Source organism: Carassius auratus, chromosome 24 (genome assembly GCF_003368295.1).
Source record: "Carassius auratus strain Wakin chromosome 24, ASM336829v1, whole genome shotgun sequence".
Lineage (NCBI taxonomy): Eukaryota > Metazoa > Chordata > Actinopteri > Cypriniformes > Cyprinidae > Carassius > Carassius auratus.
Window position 1 is genome coordinate 13,620,779 of NC_039266.1, and position 15,295 is coordinate 13,636,073.

The 15,295-nt window shown below is 39.4% G+C and overlaps 1 protein-coding gene across 2 annotated transcripts in view; it reads left to right on the forward strand.

Moving 5' to 3' along the window:
• Positions 1-15,295, forward strand: part of LOC113042347 (POU domain, class 6, transcription factor 2-like) — a 94,336-nt gene that overhangs the window by 73,537 nt on the left and 5,504 nt on the right. For both annotated transcript variants that reach the window (XM_026201143.1, XM_026201144.1), the window contains exons 7-9: positions 4,010-4,219; positions 5,952-6,108; positions 7,937-8,105. In XM_026201143.1, coding sequence (XP_026056928.1) covers positions 4,010-4,219; positions 5,952-6,108; positions 7,937-8,105 — 536 coding nt within the window. The remainder of the gene's footprint in view (positions 1-4,009; positions 4,220-5,951; positions 6,109-7,936; positions 8,106-15,295) is intronic.

Consider the following 15,295-nt stretch of genomic DNA (forward strand, 5'->3'; position numbering starts at 1 on the left):
GACATTTTGTAAAACGACTGTTCTTGGGATCTAAACCAACCCTGGATTTAATTGACTTTAAGTTGAGCCTAAATGACCAAAATAAAGAATCAGAATGAAATGAAAGCAAGGCATTCCGGTTTGGAACTACATGAGGAATAACTGAACTTTCAGTTTTGGGTGAACTATCCTTCAAAATTTAGTTTCTTCCCTGAAATCATTTTTAATCTTGATTTAGCCTCTATATGAAGTAGATTTGAAAGGTTAAGTGTTAATCATGAAGCTGATATTACTAGCCTTGACATATCCCTATTAAAATGATCTGTACGGACCAAGGAGCCAATAAATACAAATATTCAACTAGACACACGTACATGTAGCATAATTTAGTTTTGGCATGCATGCTGGAAAGTACGGCACGAGTACACAAAGTGCAGGCCTAACAGCATAATTGATTAAACTTGTGAAAGAAATCAAATCGAAACTCTGAAACCTCATAAAATGATGTAGAAATGGCCGAAATGATTGACAGTGTTTTTTACAGTGCAGTTTTTGTGTGCGGTTAATACAGTTGCAGGTGTAAAACAAGTCTTGCATCCCACAGTAAGCTGAGAGCGCTGTGAGCGGGGCTATTCAGAGAAGCCCGGGACAGTATGTAGCTGTCAGCTCGCGTGCTGTATTATTGCTTCTGTTAGAGCAGCCACTTAGTCCAATGAGAGTGAATAATTGAGCGGAACAAGCCCTGAGACAAGACGGCATGCAAATGCCACGTCGGGGGACACGAGCGCCACATCGCACAATAAAATATGCTAAGTGGCAGGAGAGAGGGCTGCGGAGGATTGAGAGGGAGCGATAAAGAGCAACGGCGGGAGGGAAGGAGAGAGAGATAAATTATCTGTCGCTTAATGTGAAGCAACGCAACCAAATGAGCCGTGTTGAGGGTGAATTACACATAGTCAGCCCTCCTTTTTTCCACCGCTCCATCGTCATTATGTCAAAGAGAGGAGGGAACAGGCGGAGGAGAGGAACGGTCAGAGATTATACAGATGCAGAGCTTGTTAGCTCAGCTGGGGGTCTGCTGGCAGGCGAGGGTAAATTGTACGCAATAGATCAATGGTGCTTTTTCAGGCTTTGTGGTGTATCAGACATATACATACACATGTACATACACACACACTGAGGAAAAGTGAAAAAAAAGTGTGTGCTAGACTTAAACTTGCACCTCTAGCATGAGTACCACAGTTTAATGTGTCTGCACATTGGTACAGCTCATGTTCATACTACTAGGCCAAGGGTCTTTAACCTTTTCTGGCCTTTTCTTAGTGGCAAAAATGGCATCGCTGTGTTTCAAAGCATATTAATGTATTTACATTCTTTATGATTCTTCATTGCAGAGCACAGTAATTGTGTATTATATGTGACCCTGGACCACAAAACCAGTCTTAAGTAGCACGGGTATATTTGTAGCAATAGTATTATTGTAGTATATTGTTTGGGTCAAAATCATTGATATTTTTAAAGCCAGAAATCAATAGGGTATTAAGCAAAAATCATGTTCCATGAAGATATTTTGTCAATTTCCTACCATACATATATAAAAACGTATTTTTTTATTAAAAATATGTCTTACTAAGAACTTTAAAGGTGAGATGTTTTTGCACCTTTACTATCTCAGCCAAATATTGTTCTGTCCTAACAAACCATACATCAATGTTTTCAGCTTTCAAATGTGTAAATCTAAAACCTTAAAAAACTTATAACTAGTTTTGTTTTAATTTCAATGGGATCTTAACTTTAGATTTACTTAAATTAATATTGTATTAATAATAATGAATCTTAATATTGTATTTTTATTCAATATTATTGTCAGACCTCTTGCAGTTCTGCTGTAGCCCCCTTTTAAAGAACCTAAGTCAAGGATCCAGCTTATATATTATCATGAAACAACATTTACAACCTATTTTAAAGTTGTAAGATGACATAATATATAATTATATTTAGAGTGGATTTAAAAAAAAAAAAATCCGAAAGCATTAATTGAATTCATTGAATTGTGAAAGTTGAGTCTTAATCGGTGAGCATAAAGTCCATTATGTAGCACCACTATCTTCCTGGAACATGATCACAAAGGCAAACAAACATTTAGACCTTGGAAGAATCTGTATCTTGGAAGAATTTATTTTTATACTGTAAATCTTTCATAAGAAGACCAGGAACATATACGTTACCATTCAAAAGTTTGTGGTCAGTATTGATTATTTTTAAAGAAATTAACACTTTTATTCAGCTAGGTTGCATTACATTTTTTAAAAGTGACAGTAATGACTTTTGCATTGTTACAAAAGATTTCAATACAAATTAATGCATTTAGCAGATGATTTTATCCAAAGCGATTTACAGTGCATTCCGGCTATAAATTTTTACCTATCATTTGATCCCGGGGAATCGAACCAACAACCTTGTGCTTGATAGCACAATGCTCTACCAATTGAGCTACAGGAACACTATACAATACAATACACTTTCTATTCCTTTGAACTTTCTATTCATCAAAGAATCCAGAAAAAAGTGTTTCCCCAAAAAGAATAATAAGCAGCAAAACTATTTTCAACCTTCATTATAAGAACAGTTTCTTGAGCAGCAAATGAACATATTACAATGATTTCTAAAGGATCTCTCTCTGCACTCTTTGCCTTCACAGGAATAAATGACATATTTGTGTTCAAATAAATGCAGCCTTGTTAACTTTTGAAAGGTAGTAAAATTTCCGTCAATTCTGATGTCATGGTGACTAATATATGTATAATGGGTATAAAAAAAAAAAAGGAAAATGTTTTTTATTACGCACTGTTGGGTGACTCGAGCATTTTGATCACCTTCGTTAATGCATTGCATGCTGCTTGTGAGTGTAATTGTGGTGCTTCGGATGAAAGAAGTCTTACGTCTTGCAATTCCACTGACATAAACCGTAGTTGTGTGTGAGGAGGAGGCGTTTTCCAGCGCAGTTGTGCTACATGGCTCATTGAAGCTGTGGCCTTGAGAGGTAAAACACTGCAGCTACAAAGGGTTACGGCCTTTGATCTGTGACAACTGAAGAAAGGGGGGTACGAGGACCAGAGAAAAGGACTGTGGGAGGAGGGCGTCCCTTATGGATACTAGGACCAGACTTATAATAGTGTGTGTGTGTGTGTGTTATATTGGGGGATTAGTGGTTAAGAGGCTATGTTATTAACTCGGCCCTTCTCTGCATTTTACATAAACACACATACACAGATTTTTCCTCTGGTCTCTGATAGATAATACAGTCAGTGGTGTGCACCAGCACACATAAAGGTACTCAGAGCCTGACCTTTAGAGAGGAGCAGAGAGCACATTTTGTGTGGGGGCTTTCATGTGCCCGTACTTGTGTCTGTGTGTACATTGTGTACGTTCTTCTTGGTTTGTGGTTCAGTGCAAATGGTAATGTATGAGTGTGTGTATGTCTTTCAAGCCTCCCTCAAAAATAAAAAGGTTATACAGTCTATTTTCTCCACCCTGTACTAAGTAGCCCTCTATTCGGTCAAATCTGAGGACTTTGATGCTCTGACACTGATGAGGTCCTCAGAGTATATGAAGTGCTCTTGCTTGATGTCTTTGTTGTGTTTGTCAGGTACAAAGATTAGGAGTGTTCATGATTTTTGTCATGTCCAACTAAATAACACTGTATCATACCGAGCCAGTAATAAAAGTATAATTTTGCACAAACATAAATCAATATGCATGCAAGAAGCGATATGTGTTTGTGTAAATGTTGTGTATATAAATATTAATATATTAATAATACATTGTCATCACAGGAATAAATTATATTTTAAAATAAATTCAAATAAAAAATAAATTGTTTTATTTTTAATTAAATAAACGCAGCCGTGGTGAGGATAAGAGACTATCAAAAACATAAAAACAATTACTGATAGAGTAGATTAAATATTTTTGATTTCTGAGAGAATTGAATCTGAATTTAATTTCTCTTTCCCTTCCTTCTTTATAGATCATTGGTACGATCCCTCTGATGCCAAATTCGGTAGGACCTTCCAGCCAATCAGGGGGCGGCACTCCCTCACTGCAGGTCCAGCCAATCACACCGCAGCTGCTGACCAATGCACAGGGCCAGATTATAGCCACTGTGATTGGCAACCAGATCCTGCCAGTGATCAACACCCAGGGAATCACACTGTCACCCATTAAACCTGGACAGCAGGTATGCAGTGACTGCTTAAAAGAATGATTTTATGGTGTGTTGATTTGCATTTTATAAGAAGCTTATTAGACAAAAAATTTAATATAAATGTTCAATATAAGTAACATTTAAAGTGCTGAAAATGACTCTGATGTGCTGACATTTTCTGAAATATGCATATATCCTAACAATCCTAAAGTAACCTATAATAAACAACATCAATGCCAGAAACATGTGCATGCCAAGAGAACCCAATCATACAGCCCTTTGCACAGTAACACTGCATTTAAAGGCCTTGCACCTATAATAATGCATAACAATAATCAAACTTTCATATGAATCATCCTCAAATAACAATGATCAAACTCTGATATCAAATAATAATCAAAAAGGTAGGAAGACAACACATTTAAAGAGCCTAACAACAGTGCAAAACACAACAGACTATACAGGCATGCATATTATCCGCCGACCCACCCTATAATCTACAGCGGTCGACTATAAAAGCATCTATAGGTCAACTTCATTTCTGTTGGAGCAACTCTGTGTCATATTTACTGGAACCTTTGATCACGGATGTAAACGCAGTAATGCATTTGTAATAATGTTTATGGATTTGTCTGCGTTTCAATTGACTCCCAAACATTTCATGCAGCGATAATTTATGGCTGTCAAACACGGTGGCAGCTGAGAGATCCACTGAAGCTCGGTAATTCTCACAGACCTGTCGACAGTTCTGACAGTGTGTGCAACACTACTGACATCTCTCAGCATCCAAAGAAAAACACACTCACGCACAAACACAAACACACAGAGGAGAATTAATAGTGCAAGAGAACAGCAGAGAGAAGCCAACCCACTTTTAGACAGATGAGACGCTTGCTTTCTTGAAGAGTGGAGATGCACCATCTACAAGAGGCGCTCGATGGTGCATAAAACATGAAAATGTATGGTGCCGCAGTCATGCCACATTGCCCATAATAATGACTCATATTGTAGCCACATAATTTGGATTTCTGGGCTCAGTAAACGTGTGTGTTTTCCTTTTTGTGTTAAGGTTTCAGTGCTGAATAGCCAAACGCTCTTTCTTTTTGTGTACTTTAAAGTATCTGACAGCCATGTTCAATGGGAAATTGAATGCAACCTCTAGAATCTCCACCCGTCCACATTTCTCATCTCTAATAAACAGGCTATGCATTTCTAATAAAAGACTCAACAGTTTTGCCTTGTAAACAACCACATGACTCCAAATTAGTTTTCTCTTGAAATAGCAATTAGCCTCTTTATTTTATTTTCTTTAATCTCATGATCAAATTGCATTTGCAAAATTGTGATGCATAGTATATCTACAAATGCTGAGAAGAACATAAAACATATATTTTTTTTAGATAATAGAATAGTCACAAGATGAAAACAATATTTGGCAACATGATTTTAGTGTGCAAATATTACTTATTGACCTCTGCTGTGTAAATTATTTCCAATTTTACAGCTTATTTGCAATGATAACTTGTCATGTTTAACCAAAAACAACCAAAAAGTTTGCAAATCAAATAATACTTTTAGAGTTTTAACATAATAATTAATGTGAATGCTTATTATGTGATGAACACGATGAAGTACCATATATATATGTATATATATATATATATATATATAAATCATACTTTTTTGTCGGAGTTTAATCTATTTACACTGTGTTGTTGTTCACCTACTTTAGTGTGTATAACAGCTGATGTGTGTATATCCACAGCTGCCGCAGGCCTGTCAGACTTCCCAGGCTCCTCCGGTGTCTCAGCCGAGTCTGCTCCGTATGCCCCACAGCCAGAGCCCCCTCCACCAGGCCTCTTCCTCCTCTTCAACATCATCGTCCTCATCCTCGGCTCTTAGCGTCGGGCAGCTAGTCAGCAGTGAGTGTGCACCATGTCTCTAAATGTTAGCTGATGGATAAATATTTTTTAAATGAGTATTTACCAAAATATTCTGCCTTTTCATTCTGTTTTTATCAGGATTTTAGTTGATTCTGTCATCCAGGTGACCAAACTATAGATCTAATGACTAGGAGGTTATGTTTAGAGCGGCTTTGGCCTCGAGAAGCACCACATATAAATCACTCCCTCCAGCCTGTCAGAGCCACGGCGGCCCTTTTAAAAACTGTTTTACTTAGATAAATTCTCATTTGTCATAGCCAATTGGCGTAAACCATCTGCAATTGAGTTTTAAATTCAATAAACAGGAAGTTGCCATTGATCAACTTGCTGTGGATTTAACCAATGAAATGTTGTGTTTTTATTTATTTTTTTCAATTTTGTTTTGTTCTGAACATACACAATACCCTAAGAATTCTCTATTCATTTCATCAGTTTACCGCCGTGGCACAGCTCTCCATGCCACATTGTGTTTGTTGCGATGTCCTTGGATAACGTTAATTCCCCAGAATATGTTTTGAATGGAGGGGGGGGGGGGGGGTCTGACTGACCCCACAGCCACCATGTTCAGCTCAGATGGAAAAAAAAAAAGCTTATTTTCAAGGACCGTTCACGTTTTGCATTTGGCAAATCTTTTTTTGTATTTCATTTGATTTGGTGGAAATTGTAATAACAGTATCAAATCACACTTTTTGGTTGAGACATGAAATTGGGTCATGGTTGTCCTTTTGGGGTCAAATTCTTAAATCTAAGAACATTATTAAAAAAGGAATTCATTTTAACAGTTCAGCATTGAACGCAACAGCAAGGCAAAAGGCATTGTGCCCTGACAGTTTGTCATAAATGATTATTATGTGATCAAAATACAAAACTGCTGCATTTAACTCAATTTTCAGTATTGCACAGGAGCAAGTTCAGGTTTCAAAATCGGATTTGAATATATGGGGTGATAGGGTGCTGGTTCAATAGATTTTGATTTTAAATATGTCTGATGGATTCTTTTAATAATTCATACATAATGACGCCCATGAATTATTTAACCGACCAAACTTTCCTTATGTAAGCAAGATGTAAGACCACCTGGCAGTGATGTATAATACCCAGTCATTCTAAAATGCCGTCTTGAAACAACAGACCCTGAAGTGCATTTCTAAAGCTGCTAAATGATTCAAATTTAAATAGAATGTTTGCATACCTCTATCTTTTATAGCAAAACAACCGATAGTAAAGCCTAAAATGAATATTCATTGCTTTTAGAAAGGCATTTTTTAAATGAATTTCACGAAAAGATTCATTTGAGAAGTGTAATTCCAGCTTGTCTAATAAGAAAATATTTAAACGTAGGGTTAATTTTAATGACACTGTCTTTTACACTTTTATGTAAGCCTGGAAATCAGAAACAATATCTTAAAAAAAAAAAAAAAATCTGTCAATGTTTGAAAAATAACGTTGGAATAAAAGATGAATGGAAGCTATTTTTAAGTCATTCTTGTCATACTATACTTAAATTCAGATATGCATTTACTCTCTGAAGACTCTTGAGATACTCCTGTTATATTAGATCATGCAATATAATAACAAGAAGATAAAGATAAGTCAAAACAAAAGCATAAATGCAATATATTAAAAAAGTAAACGGAAATTATTTCATAGAAATTGTGTTTTATTCAAGCATCTGCTTGAAATAGCTAAAAGGTCTTCAATGTCGATATAAAATACAGGTAAAATTGGATTAACATTGCATTGTTTCAAGGTTATGAATTTGTGAATGGAGAGGTGCAGCTTTATTCTTTTCTCTCCTGTTTTACAGATCCTCAGACTGCTCCTAATGAGGTGGATGGTGTGAACCTGGAGGAGATTCGAGAATTCGCCAAAGCGTTTAAAATTCGCCGGCTGTCTCTGGGTCTGACTCAAACTCAGGTGGGCCAGGCTCTCAGTGCAACTGAAGGCCCAGCCTACAGCCAGTCTGCCATCTGCAGGTATGGAGTTTTAAACATATATTATATTATATTATATTATATTATATTATATTATATTATATTATATTATATTATATTATATTATATTATATTATATTATATTATATTATAAAATGAAGAAAAAAACAATTATGAAGTAAAAATATATGTGTGTGTGTTTGTGTGTGTGTGTGTGTGTTTTGTATAAACCATAAATGAATCAATATCATAATCAACTGATAGGTAGATCAATAGTAGTCCACTTTGCACGTTAATGTCACCCAGGTTTACATACAAGTAGTACCCTATTTACATTTAACTACAAATAATTAAGATGTTAAACAGAGGTGTTAACTGATGTGCAATTTATGTCAGAACTATCTGTTTTAGTCCCTTCTGTGCCTGTATCCACTCATCTTTGCACTGTCTGTATGAAAAGATTCAGTTACTAATGTAAAATGCATCAGCTGTGGTATTACAAGAAGCACTTAAACCACTTAATTTCTAAGGTCCATTGCCATGTATTTACATGGCATTTAGCTGAAAGGAACTTGACAGAGCTTGACTTTTAATAAACATGGTTTCCCACAGGGGACCGGCAAAAACGGATTTGGACATAAACTGGGAGATTTTGTAGCATTAGTAAATCAAATATTTAACGTCATCATTATGGTGAAAATTCAGTTTTTCACTGAGGGGACTATAGTAGTTCCTGTATACATCTGGAGAACATTTGCACCAAAAAGAGGACAAATGTGTTGACAGATTACAGTCAGGTTTCTGCACTGGAAATAAATAAGGATAGGAATACGAAACGTCTTGGGGCCCTATCTTGCACCCAGCGCAATTGACTTTGTACACCGACGCATGTGTCATTCCTATTTTGCACCCGCGCAAAGCGCGCTTTTCCCTCCACAGAAGCACGTCGCTAAACTAGTGAATGAACTTGCACTCCCTGGGCGGATCAGCGCAAAAAAAGAGGCGTGTTCCGGCGCAAACAATCCCTGGTGCTATTTTGCTGTTCCATTAAGCAATTGCGCCACTGACCAGAAAAAACCTAGTCTAAAGTCAGTGGCGCGTTGCGCGCTGTTCATTATGCTATTTTAAGGGCGCATGCTTGAACTTAATGTATATAGCGTGCACAACGCGCATACACTTTGCTCATATAATCTACACAGATTTTTATTAAGATTCATAAATTGTTACACTAAAAAAATATTAACACATGAGATGACGGAAATCATTGTGGTGTGCCACGAAGATGTGAAAAAATAGGCATAAATCTTGCTAACAAATTATTCAGGCTAATTGTAGTAATTAAGGATCAGACCTGTTTGCCCAATAGTGGCAATACATATATGTATATAAGGACATCTGACAAATTGGTTTGTCCGTCAAGAACCAGGAAAAAAAATCGATGAAACAGTTGTGGCTATTTCCTCCCACGCCTGTTTAACCGACGCTATTTTGGGTGGGTTTCTCCGATCCCCATACAACACAACTTCTCTGTCTTTCACTGCTCTTACAAGAACATCAGTCTCCTCGGCTGTGAACCGCTCCTGGCGTGCGCCTGGTAAATACGCCATAATAATAGCAATCCATAATGGAACTTGCGCACCTGCTTTTAAAGGGAATGTTGGATGACGCTCTGATTGGTTTATTTCACGTTACGCCCAAACCACACCTATGAATAATGAAGCTACTTCAGACCAACCCATTTTAGATTTGCGCCGGGCGCAAGAGCCATTTATCCTGCCGGGAAAATAGCAACAGCGCCGAGACCCGCCCACAAACTTACTTGCGCTTCGCGCTTTGACACTTGCGTTTCAGATCGTTTAAATAGGGCCCTTGGTTATGCATGTAATCCTTGTCCCGGAAGGAGGGAACAGAAATGTTATGTCAGCAGTGACTGATGAATTGATCTCACTAGAGAGTCCAATCACCTTCGAGTGTTAACAAAACAAGCCAATAAGTGTTGGTGTGCGAGCTTTGTGTTGCACACCCCGCCCCGCATCGCCTGTATATAAGGAGTGCACATGCAGTAATTTTTTTTGCTGAAGAGCCAAGACGGTGCGCCTTGGCCATACAACGGTGGTACAGCAACTGTGGCGACAGGACGTTATGTCTCAGTTCACTCCTTCAGGGAATGAGGGTTACATACGGAACCGAGACATTCTCTTTCAGTTAGTCACGTTCGACTTTAAGTCAGCAGTGCCTTACAAATTGGGATCCCTATGAAAGCAGCACTATTATGACCCCCACCAGTGCCCTGCGAAAGCCGACAAGTCCCCCCACACCAGTTGGGGCAGAAGATAGGACAGGACAGAGGTGTCTGCCACTGCTGTTCCATACAGTTGAATAATGGATAACACTGAGAAAGTGTACCCAAGCAGGGAAACCATATGGAAGCCACATCCTGTGTATAGATTGTATCATGTAGCAATTACACAAATGGACTGGGCATAGGGCAGTGCACCATATGAAAAGTTTCTGAGGTAGACTTAGCCCGCCTGGGGTGAGATCCCTACACAGCAGAAACCTCTGCTAGGGAAAGACACAGGCCTACCATGAGGGAAGTAGTACCATGGAAAATGCACATGTGGGATTGCCCAAAGGGGGAATCACTACACATGGCCACCTAGCCCAGCACAAGGGCTGACCTTGGGCATACACACGAGTTCTGGACCTGGTGTCTGGTGTTCCGCCACACCTGAACTTCAACAGGGTTCATCAAAAGGGGAACTGAACTGACAAGCACCCATCAGGTCCATAGAGGGGAATGCCGCAGCAAGCGTTATCGACACCTAGCAGGTCCAGTGTTACTGACCATCTGTACATGAGAGGACACAAGCTCTACACAGAGATTATAGAACTTCGCAAACGTGTTGGGTGTTGCCCAACACGTACAGATGTCTGCTGTCAAGGCACCCCGCGCCAATGTCCAAGAAGATGCCATACCTCTCTTAGAGGCACTGATTCTTTATATTGTGCTCTGATTTTTGGGGGGCACAGTAAACATCAGGCCTGGTATGCTAAGACTATAGCCTCCACTTTCCAGTGGGCAAGTCTTTGTTTGGAGACAGACTTTTTGGAAACAGGCATCTACGGTGGTCTTCCCACCAGGAAGAACACCAATCAAGGGACAGGTTCCACAAGTGCGTAAGCGTGTCTTGTAGAGAGCACTCTAGCTGAAGTGATGGTGTTTACTACCGCTGGGGGTAGACCACCTAGAATCTCTGCGTCCCATCCAGAGACCATACGTGGAGATTCAACAGGTCTGGGCACGGGTGCCAGAGAGTGCCCCCTCTCTGAGAAAGAAGATGTGGAGTGCCTGTTGCATGGAGCATCAGTTCTGGGAGCCAAGTTCTATTAGGCCATTATGGCACAACTAAGAGGACCTGCTCCTCGTCCTCCCTAACCTTGCACAATGTTTTTGCCAGAAGGCTCACTAAGGAAAAGGCATACTTGTGAAGGCCCTGAGGCCAGCTGTGTGCTAGTCCATCCACTGAGATGGAACCTGCGGAGGGCTTGGTTCATAACGCACAGGTCCAGGATTGGTCGTAACCCACCACTTTTCTTTGGTACAATGAAGTAGGTGCTGTAAAACCCCGTCTTCATATCAGCTGGAAAGACAGGTCCTATCATGTCCTTTGCCATCATGCCATTTGCAAGACGGGAGCATCCTTGTTCGGCACAGAGGTGAACCAAATGTATCTGAAATTGGGAGGACACTGAAATAATTGAATAGAGTCTGATGGTTCTTCTGAGCCAGAGTGCTAGCCATTACCCCAGATACAAACAAGAGGGACTAAGGTTACCATCAATGTACCTACAGTGGGGCAGCGAGGTGAAGGGCAGGGACCTAACCGGGAAGGCAAAGCATCCTGGAGTGGGGTCTGAGTGAGTGGTGCAATGCTTACCTGATTCCATGGTTGTGCATGGGGCACGTGAGAAGACAAAGCATCCTTGAACTGGGCCCTGCTGCCTGCTGGCATAAGGAAAGGGGGACAGGAGCATTCAGGCTGTGTTTTGCACACTGCCATACCTGCCCTCTTGATACCCGGAGAAACATGAAAATGCTATTTTGTTGAATGTTTGGGTACCAAACACTGAAAAAAAACAGAAAGGGAACAAAATATTCTCCACCCAGCCATTCTCTGGGGGAAGGAGTGGTGCGGTCATCACCATCTGAAGAGCAGGATCCAGAGTCTCTGTGTTTCTTGTCTCAGGGACGCCGCTTGCTCTGGCACTTTATGGTCCTGGCAGGGGCGGAGACGGGCTGCATCGCTATCCTGCTGTCAGCTCCATGCTGAGGCCGAACTGGAGTCGCGGTGGAGGCAGCGGGAGGGCCCCCTGTGTGACGAGTGGGCGGTGGAGCTGCAGTTAGCGACGAGGTGCCTCCACCTGATTCTGCGCGGCAAAAAACTCTCCACCACATCACTGACAAATCCAGCCTGGGAGATCAGGGAGTCCAGGAAGTGGTGATTGTCGGACTCCTTCATATCTGCCAGGTTCAGCCAAAGGTGGCATTCCTGGACCACCAAGGTGGACATCATCCAACCCAGGGACCGCAGCAAGACTTTCGTCACCAGCAGGGCGAGGTCCTTCTCAGTGCTTAGCTCCTGCATCAATTCCAGGTCAGAACTTCCCTTAACGCCACCTTCCCTGACTGGGGAAACACAGAGCCTAGATCTGCAGTGCATTGATGCAGTCCGCTGAGATGCACTCAGCAGAGAAGGCCTTTTTTTGATCCTCAAATTGCCCTGGCCACACGCTGAAGTAGTCCTCTGCTGCTATGAGGAACTAGAACAGGGCATAGCAAGGGGGCTCCCTCAACATCGCGACCGCAGTTTGACAAGCAATGGCACACCGTCCAAACACCACAAGCAGCACTGGACCAGCACCCCCGCTGAAGAGCTGTAACTCCAACACTGCAAAATGCTGTCTTGCAGACACTCTTGCTTGGTTGAACACAGAAGCTGAAAGGCTTGGCTCTGACGTGAAAAGCTGAACGTGTGACTGCAAAGGATCTCCTTATGTACCCGAGTTGCGTGGCAGGGTGCAAAACGCAAAGCTTGCACGGTAACACTTTTTGGCTTGTTTTGTTTTTTAGACTCTCTAAAGTCTTAACCTCTGACGTGACTGACTGAAAGGGAACTAATTTCTCATAAATAATAATAATAATAAATAAGAATTTTAGGTGTTTATTATTATTTATTTATTTTCTTGTTGATCTTGAGGATCAATAATATGTAATGGTAATGGTAATTAAGGTTTATAGTTCAGAGTTTCCTGTATCCTTTTAACTTTAATACAGAGGGATTGTAAAAGGCTTATGGTTCATCTGATGAGACACTTGTGTTTATCTGACATTCTTTTAAAAATTTTATTATATCAGCAACGAACGAACGATAAAATCTGAAATTGCTCGGTGGAGGGAGAGTGAGGGAATTCCTTATGAAGCTTCAAACTAGTGCAGAAAGTCTTAAAAATCCTGCATGAAATATTTAGCCACATGCATTATTTAGGTATTTATAGCATACATTAAAAGCCATTAGTTTCCAAAATAAACAGGTGATGTGATGTTTTTCTCTATATGCATCCTTTCATCTCGTCAGAAGGGAAGGGGGGAGTTTTTTTTTCATTATTTGTTCATTTATATGACATTGGACATGACAGTGTGCAGAGTGTTTTTGGCTTTAAAGGCAGACTTCACATGCTTTAGTTTAGTTAACATCAGCAGAGACAAGAGGGGAAAGAGGTGAACACGTTTTCGCTTGTGAGTGTCTGAGCTCTTGGGGCTCTTGTAGTCTTTGCTCAGTCAAACTCGGCCTGACAGATGTCTCTATCTTGTCCGATCTCATAGTTCACAGCGGAAAAAAGCTTTATTGGTTCGTCTGAACAATCACAAAGGTGCATCGTCAAACTGATCAGAGACAGGGGTCATTATTAAAGCCTGGAGAATCCAGATGCTTTATGACTGATGTGAAGCATTTGACATCACTGCAATGAAATAAAAAAAATAGACTTTTGACATACTCAATTTATTGAGAATAAGGATATAGTAAATACTGTAGATAAATATTCAAATCTTATTATTAATATAATCGTCTGTTTAAATCTGTTAAATACACCATACTCAGTGCGTCAAATTAAAATTTCCTCCTTTTACACGGAGTGGTTCACAGCCGTCCTTGGCACAGGCCCTCTTTTGCATGCACCGTTGCACATGGATGCTCATAAGATGTCATATCATCACATAATTGCGAGATGGGAATCGCTTTTCCACTTTTAAGCCATGTGGATTTACAACATTAATCCACACCGAAACACTGGATTCACATCAATGATTCATGTCTCAGGCTGCAAAGCTGCCATCTATAATTTGCACGACAAATTGGGCAGAAGAGCTGCTTAACATGACTGTATATATATTTAATCACACCTACTTTTCCTGCTGCAGTTTGCTCACTTCATTTCTGTTTTAAGGCTGCCCTCTTTATTCATCTAAAAAAAAAAAAAACTGTTCCGATCAGACCTTTAAAATTTTGCCTCAAACATCCTTGACGTATAGTAGATGTCATTAACTGCAGTACCTTAATGTATGATTTTAGTCGAAAAAAGTTGAAAATTATATATATATGTAAAGAGAGAGAGAGAGAGATAGATAGATAGATAGATAGATAGATAGATAGATAGATAGATAGATAGATAGATAGATAGATAGATAGATAGATAGATAAATAATAAGACACACACACACACACACAGAGATATATATATATATATATATATATATATATATATAGAATTTTAAGAATGCATTCCATTGGTTAAAAAGACATAATAATAATTGTTTCTAATGTTACAAAATATTTATATTTTAAATACAAATATTGACCAGCACAATTGTTTTAAACATTAAACATATAATAGCATGATTTGTAAAGGATCACACTAAATACTGGAGTAATAAAAAACTTTTCCATTACAGGAATAAATTAAATGTTAAAATATCTGCAAATAGAAAACCGTTCCTTTAAACTGTTAATAATATTTCAAATTTCACTGTATTTTTGATCAAATAATTTAATCCTTGATGCATATGAGGGACTTTTTCAAAGTTTATACCAATGTCACATTTATTACTAACTAATTATTGAACAATAACAATTATCCCTGCTCTTTCCTCCTTTTCGGAAAATAAATGA